The sequence below is a fragment of the Anneissia japonica genome, unplaced genomic scaffold, assembly GCF_011630105.1.
Source record: "Anneissia japonica isolate Jap-2015-1 unplaced genomic scaffold, ASM1163010v1 scaffold287867_len1003013_cov215, whole genome shotgun sequence".
NCBI classification, from domain to species: Eukaryota; Metazoa; Echinodermata; class Crinoidea; order Comatulida; family Comatulidae; genus Anneissia; species Anneissia japonica.
Window position 1 is genome coordinate 257,708 of NW_022684320.1, and position 8,403 is coordinate 266,110.

Consider the following 8,403-nt stretch of genomic DNA (forward strand, 5'->3'; position numbering starts at 1 on the left):
CTACTGGTATTTCGAATTTCACACATTGACAATATTACATGTATCCCACATGTATCTCGACCCTCCTCGAATTTGGTGCTCTTCAGAAATAAGATGTAGATTTTAGAACGTTATTAATATAGTTTTCGGTCGCAACTGACAGAGCCAATTCGAGCGGATCGTTCAACCAAGTCAATTGGCTAGACCAGGCTGACTTGAGCAAACCGACCATGTGTCAAATTCTGGCCGGTGGAATGGAAGCAGCCAGGAAGGTGTGTAAGCCCGACTGATGGGCTGGCCATCTAACGCCTGTGCTAGGCCTCGTTTGGTGTAGATGCAAATTTTAGTATGTTTTTAATATTTTTCGGCCATAGGCCTATATCTTACAATTTGCTGTCCCAATAAAAAAAAAATCAATAATAACCAGAGTTAGATTTAAACCCCACACATTCGATTAACTTAATACATGCACCTTTACCGCTCGGCACATTTCACCAGATAGGCCTATGTATTTAGCTGGTAATATTACACCCCTATAATACACCAACCAGCGGATCGAGCGCATCGACTGTATAAAGTTATAGCGCATACATGCGAGGGTTTGTAATCTCAGATTATCTTGTTACATAATGTATTTATAGGACAACATTCGTTGAGAGCTATGCTACAGGATGTACCATCATGTCCTTTATTCGGACATTTATTGTATTTACCTTTCTTGATGACTTATATATGAGTCTTTCCATGTGGATTCAACACACTTTTTTGCCCGACCCCTTTTGCCTGTTGGGGGTCTACCTGGGATAACCCCACAGTGAAATGTTTGGCTCCGCGCCAGAATTTTCAGATGAGTTAAAGCAATTTGAAATTTTCATGGAATTTGGCTAAAAGATTCACCTTGTGACAGACAACTGCTTATATCTCTCTTAAAACTCAACGTATTGGAGAAATTCTGGTACCGTTGGATAGAAGAGAAGATTCTCTTTCCAGTGATATGCACCTGATGATGTCCGGACTAGTAAGAGATATATAGGTCATGTCACGTGACCTTCACCTTTGCCCTAAATATCACAAAAGTATATAGCTCGTTTTCGGGAAATTCACACCTCAGTTAGGACAATTAGCCCCCATTATATCTCAGGGTATAAATAAAAAATCAAGCGGGGAACCTCCAGAAAAAGGGCGGAACACATTTTTGGCAGCCGTTTTAAAAATGGCCGCCAAAATTCAGCTGTTGGCTCATAACCTTACATATATCCAATGAAAAGGACAAATCTGGTTATTAGGGTCACTAAAGCCAATGAAGCAGGTTTCAAAAACCTAACAGGGCAGCAATATTGAAATTCAAGATGGGCGCCTTAAAAATGGTCAAAAATTGTATTTCAGTATAACTCCACATCTCCTCTATTGAAAATGGTAAATTTGGATCTAATCATATGTTTTTGGGCTCTCTGAATACAATAAACATAGTTTCAAAATGGTAGGATGTCAACCATTTTGAAATTCAAGATGGCCGCCATAAAAATCCTCAAAAATCGAATATTTTAATATGTAGGCCTAATTCCACTTCTCTTTGATAAAAAATGCTAAATTTGGTGTTTAAACATATGTTATTGGGCCAATATACATGGTTTCATAAATCTAGGATGGCAGCCATTTTAAAAATTGAAATTTTGAACGGCCGCCATAAAAACCATCGAAAATTTAATATTTTGTTATGTAATTCCATTACTCTTTGATGAAAAATGCTAAATTTGGTGTCAAATTATATGTTATTGTGTTGTGTAAGCTAGGATGGCAGCCATTTTGAAATTTCAAAAGGGTTGGGCAAAAAAGTGTGTTGGATCCATATGTGCAATCCAATGTACCTGACGGTTATTTGAAGCTGTTCAACCATGAGGCCTCTATGGTCTATGGTTATGACGCTCGCCTTGACAGTGAGAGGTCGCAGATTAAAATCATGTCTAACGCATTTATTACACAATGTATTTATAGGACAACATTCGTTGGGAGCTATGATATATGTATATCAGCAAAGAAAGGTATATAGGCCATATATAGGCATATATATACATATATATATAAAATAAGAAAGCAGAACAGAAATAACATTCTTCACAAGGTGACTACTTTGAAGCATATATTTTATTTTTAAAAAACCAAATTTTCGGGAGCGCCTGCTCCCCTCTTCAGGGTTACAATTGAAATGACTCAAAACAGCACTTAAAGACTAATTAAACAGCATAGGCTGTATATATATATATATATATGTGTGTGTGTGTGTGTGTGTGTATTTATGTATGTGTGTGTGTGTGTATGCATGGTTGTGTGTGGGTGTGGGTGTGTGTGTGTGTGTGTGTGTGTGATACTTATGTAGTAAAATACAAATCTAATGGACACTGAATAATTATGATCTCATCTAAATGCCTTCAACATCAAGAGCAATATAGAGTGAGGTCGTATCCTGTATTTAAATGTTCACTTACTTGTAATCGGAGCTGTTCGCACTTCGATGACATCACTCCAGGGTCCCCTTCCTTCACTAGTATACGCACGAATTTTAACATAATACAGCGTGTCGGGTTCCAGCCCAGTGTGTTCAATATTACTTGGGACCTTGATAGTACCGCTTTCAGCATCTTCCACTAGCTGCCTTATTTTAGAGAAGTATGACTCGTATTGTGTAATTACTCCATTTGCCTCGCCATCAATCGGACGATCCCAAGACAGATCAATAGAGTTCTGTGTAACTTCATATTTGATCTCAACCGGTGGACCAGTCGGAGCTTAAGTGAAACATACATAACAGCAATTGAAAATATATAAATACATGTTTACATTTGAATTTGCAAAAGGGCTTGAACTTGAATTTAGACAAGCAGTGATAATGTATTATTATTTTTATAAATAATACTACAATAACAGCGGGAGGCAGTAGATTTATGACGCTGTTTGTGGTTTAATTTGCAACCTTGGCAACATCTAATCTAATCATATATATTTATATAGCCCCTTTCTTTAGTGCAGATACGAAGCGCTTCTGTCCCTGGTCATTGGATCCACATGCTAAGTGTTGCAGCAGTATTCAGCGCAGGAGCAAGCAACCCCACCAGGTAGTTATAGTTGTAGTTATAGTTATAGTCATGGCATTTAATATAGCGCTCATACTCCTGGGTGGAGAGAAGCAATGCAGATAAAGTGCCTTGCTCAAGGACACAAGCGAAATGCACAGCGACGGATTAAAAACCGACATCGAGGTTGGGAAAACAAACCATACCACTGGATTTGATTGTTTTATCTAGTAAATTTTATTATGCATACATTGTTAACTCTCTTAACATATGAGAAACATAAGCATAAATTTAACATACAAGGGTGTAAATAAGTGTACCTAACTAGCAAGCTTCACGTTGATGATGGAAATTGGTTTCCGAAACATGTCTGTGATTTGTGATACTGATTGTGATTTTGTGATGGTGATACCTGTAGATTCTGTAATACGGAATAAATACCAATATGGGAGGAAGATTAAGTCTCTGTTCTCTTCATTAAATATCTGTAGATAATAATTGCGAATATATAAATCTTCGCCCACAAATGTAATTATTTTCTTTAAATTCCGAATCTAAGGGCTAGAGGATCCCAAAAATTGTCAAACCGTGTATTTTGTGACAGAAGTATGACATTTTCAGCGTTTAATCTATAAAGTGTACGAACAGTGGGAGAGCCCTTTTCTAAATGTCTGGGAGAGGTTAGAGTTTATTTGAGGTCAAATAATGATTTTGAAAATACATCATTATGCTCACTTTGCATGCTGCAAAAATTGGTTCTTCTTTAAATGTGATGATGTGATTTTTATTTTTATACATTATATTATTCACTTTATAGTTATATTTATGCTTTATGTACCCCCATTATCATTATTATTATTATTATTATTATTATTATTATTATTATTATTATTATTATTATTATTATTATTATTATTAAGTTATGTATATAAATTAGAATCACCACACAATGAGAATCACCACAACGCATTCGACGCATTCGTGGTCAAGTAGTATGTAGTTCGACATTTATGCAAAATGTCTACAGTACAGATTCCCGGTGGAGGCTGAGTTTTTAACTCTTTGTCTTTTTTTTTTGTCAGATATATCTCAAATTATTCTTTTCATCAATTCATTACAGAAATTCAATAATTAAATGTAAGTTGAAACTGTAATCATTATGACAACATGTAGCCCTACCATATTCAGGGGCTGTACTTACAGCTCTGTGGAGTTGTTATTAAATCTGTAGCTGGCTGTCCTGGCTTCGGTGATTCCGTTGATGCGCTCACGTATACAATATATTCCGTGTACCATCGTACTTTCACCTTACAATATGTTAAACGAACTGTCTTCGTTCTCACTTCTTCTCCTCCTGTCACTCGAACTATTGTAACGTTGTAAGATTGTATGATACCATGTGGATTTGTAGGTTTTTCCCAGCTTACAGTTATGTATGGTTCACCCTCATCATTGTTGACAACTCGAATGTTTCCAACTGGACCAGAAGCTGTAATAATAATAATAATAACAACAACAACAACAACAACAACGACAACGACAACGACGACGACGACGACGACGACGACGACGACGACAATAATAATAATAATAATATAGTAATTGTTATTGTCGTGATGGAATAATAGACAATAACTGGATTTGCGTCAGGAGAAACATGTATAGGTGTAATTTACACCTATACAAATAAATTACACCTATACAAATAATAATATAATAATAATAATAATAATGATAATCATAATGAAGATGATGATGATGATAATAATAAATAATAATAAATTTGATATTAGATATTATTATTACGGCTTTTTTTTATTTTGAGCCTTTGTTCCTTTCGTAATGATCCAATATTACACAAACTTACTTACATTAATTTTATTACCATATTACAATTATTATTATTATTAGAAAAAATATTATTATTAGTATTACAGTATTATTAATTCAAAGAACAAACCAGTTGATCTATCTTCTTTAGAATTAAGTATTAATAATGTGAAAATTTGTTGCTAATTTCCAGGGTATACCTGGATGAGGCACTATCATTCAATTATTATATCAATATGATTGCTACAAAGGTTTCCAGACTATCAAATCATCATGTTAATTATACACAACCATTATATTACCAAACATCAGTTATGCTATTACTAACTTACTTTACTAAATTTAAAAGAACTAAAAAGGGGCAAAAAAGTATAAGTTTCCATGGAACAAAAACATGGAACAATCTTTCAAATAGTCTAAAAATGCTCGTAGCTTAAGTATTTTCAAACATGACTTACACACGCAGCTTATTGAAAATATAAACAAATTTGAAATTATTTAATTTTTTACTGTAACTAAGTATCAATGGCTTATTTATCACGTAAATAATAATCTTCCGGCCCTGAAAAACTCAGAAATATTTTACGTACTTATTTAACTAAAAATACTTTCATTTCTCAAACTAAATGAATTTATCCATGCTCTATGAACTGCTATTAATTATAATACTATTTATTTAATTTTTTTTTTAACTGATTTTATATCATAGGCAATTTAAACATAACTTACGACCCTGAGAAACGCGTTGGTCGTACGTCCGAGAAGCACTGCCCTCTAAGTTGCAATTGACTGCTGTAACTTTAACGAGGTAAAGCTCATACGGCACTAAGTCTGTAATGTTTGCTTCCAAGATATTTGGGTGGTCCACATGAAGGGTATTGCTATTTTCTGGGTCTCCGGACAGTACATAAGTAACATAAAACCCATCATAGTCTGGAGGCTCAGTTGGTGACGTCATCTAAAAACAAATTAAACCAATAAAATGTTTTATATCATTAGAAAGGACAGATTCGGAGCCAACTTGAATGTGGACAATGACCTTTTACACAATTGGCCTATGTGGCATCCTATTTCTAGATTTACCATAATGTAGATTAGTTCAAGATATATCACTTTTGAGATTAAAAACAATTTATCGGATGCTAATATATTTACATTATTTACAATTGGCTAAGAAGACAATTGTGAATATTTGTAATAAAAGTTGGAAATTTAAAAGGTTTCATTTTTATTATAGGTCCACATATAATGTATTTTAAATATTAAAATTATTTATATAGTATGATTATTTGTACGTACAGTCCACTTTATATATATGGTATGCTCATCCGGGCTTCTTCTACTAACAATCCGTGGAACGTCTTTTGGAGCTAGGAATAATCAAACGTTTTATTTAAACTAATAAAAGTCACATGTGATATGGTAATAATAATGTTACTCAAGCTATAGTGTTAATAATAACAATTAACATTAACGGTGATAATCAGTAAAATATACAACTACAACTTCTACTACTTATGGTGATGATCACGGTAATTATCATAAGCATAATGATGATGATATCATCATCATCCTGATTATGATTAAGGGTGATGATGATAATGATGATGTTGATGATCATGATTAAAGGTGATGATGATAATGATGATGATGGTGATGATGGTGGTGGTGATGATGATGATGATGATGATGATGATGATGATGATGATGGTGGTGGTGATAATCATAATGATGATGATGATGATGATGGTGGTGGTGATGATGATGATGATGATGATGATGATAATGATGATGATGATAAGAGTGATAATGATGATTGCAATTTTAATGACGATGGCGATGATAATGACCATCATCACCATCATCATCATCATCTTAATAATAATAATAATAATAATAATAATAGTAATATTGATAATAGTGTTATAATAAAAGTAATATTTTAAATTGTGATATTTAATTCTAAAGATATTTATCCTACTATTAAATTTAATGACGAAAGCTTACGATAACACTTAATTGTGATAACTGTAGTTTCGCTGAAATTGCCAATTCCTTTGCCAGGACGTTCAAACTTTGTCTTGAACTCGTATGTCTTGTGTGGTATGAAAGAGGTCAATGTGAACCCGCCGACAACATCGGCAACGCTGATTCTCTCCTTAATCCAATCACGTTCTGTAACTTGTTGTAAGCGGTAGAAAAGATAAACGGTCGTTACCGGTCCGTCTCCAGTATAATTTTGATAATGCAGGTCTAGTCGAAGAATTCTCTTTGAATTTTCGATCTCTTCTGGACCTATCGTAGGAGTAGGGGGATCTGTGGAAAAATTAATCCGGAATGTTAATGATAATGTTGATGAAAAAATAATGAAAATGATGGCAGTAGTAGTAGCATGAGTAGCAGTAGCAGCAGCAGCTGCAGCAGCAGCTGCAGCAGCAGTAGTAGTAGTAAGTAGTAGTAGTAGTAGTAGTAGTAGTAGTAGTCGTCAATGGCGTATCTAGGAGTGTAAATGGGGGTGCTGATAGGGGCTCGAAGATGAAGTGGGGCTTGATGATCAGTTGAGAGGCGCTAATTCGCAGAATAAGGTGATTTTAGGTAGTAGTAGTAGTAGTAGTAGTAGTAGTAGTAGTAGTAGTAGTAGTAGTAGTAGTAGTAGTAGTAGTAGTAGTAGTAGTAGTAGTAGTAGTAGTAGTAGTAGTAGTAGTAGTAGTAGTAGTAGTAGCAGTAGTAGTAGTAGTAGTCGTAGTAGTAGTAGTAGTAGCAGTAGTAGTAGTAGTAGTCGTAGTAGTAGTAGTAGTAGTAGTAGTAGTAGTAGTAGTACCGGTAGTAGTAGTAGTGTAGCAGACGGAGGGTCTTAGATCAGTCCTACCTTTTAATCTGAATAACTGTGGTGAGTCCGCATATCCCGTATCATTAATCACTCGGCAAGCGTATGTCCCCGGCTTTGCGTTCTCTACGGTGAAAAAGTACTTGCTCTGAAAATTACTTGAGGAAAATAGAGCATCATATGAAGGCGTGATCAGCCTCACTACCTCCGCATCAAGAGTAACTTGGCGAAGGCTACATGCTAACTGGGTTTCCTGGTCAACATTATCTTGGATCACAACGAATTTGGCAGGAACCGGATCGGCGCCTGTTTGAGAACAAGTATATTATTTCAATATGAATTATTATATTATTTCAATTACGCCATGCTAAAAATACAATGTCGTCGCCGAGTGAATATGTTGCGCTGTGTGACGAGTGAGAGTTCACTCTAGCCCACTATATGAGGGCTTATAGCTCAGTTATGTGAGGAGTGTGTTTTTTACTCTATTTGGATCTGTAATATAACAATACGTCTTTGTGGTCTAGCGGTATGACACTCACCTTAAAAGCGAGAGGTTGCGGGCTCGAGTCCCTTCGGAAACACCTTCACACCACTTATATGTAACGTACTTTTTTGTTGAATAAAATGTTTTCTATTACACACCCCACAATGCGATTTTTTTAATTTTTTTTGCAGATTTCTTTTTTAATAACT

The 8,403-nt window shown here is 35.0% G+C and overlaps 1 protein-coding gene across 1 annotated transcript in view; it reads right to left on the reverse strand.

Annotated features, from left to right (window-relative positions):
* The window catches only part of LOC117104380 (tyrosine-protein kinase receptor Tie-1-like), a 37,503-nt gene that overhangs the window by 8,070 nt on the left and 21,030 nt on the right, over window positions 1–8,403 (reverse strand). Inside the window, exons 9-14 of the mRNA XM_033245206.1 lie at window positions 7,750–8,013; window positions 6,888–7,196; window positions 6,180–6,250; window positions 5,610–5,838; window positions 4,252–4,539; window positions 2,466–2,765 (exon numbers count right to left, since the gene is read on the reverse strand). Coding sequence (XP_033101097.1) covers window positions 2,466–2,765; window positions 4,252–4,539; window positions 5,610–5,838; window positions 6,180–6,250; window positions 6,888–7,196; window positions 7,750–8,013 — 1,461 coding nt within the window. The remainder of the gene's footprint in view (window positions 1–2,465; window positions 2,766–4,251; window positions 4,540–5,609; window positions 5,839–6,179; window positions 6,251–6,887; window positions 7,197–7,749; window positions 8,014–8,403) is intronic.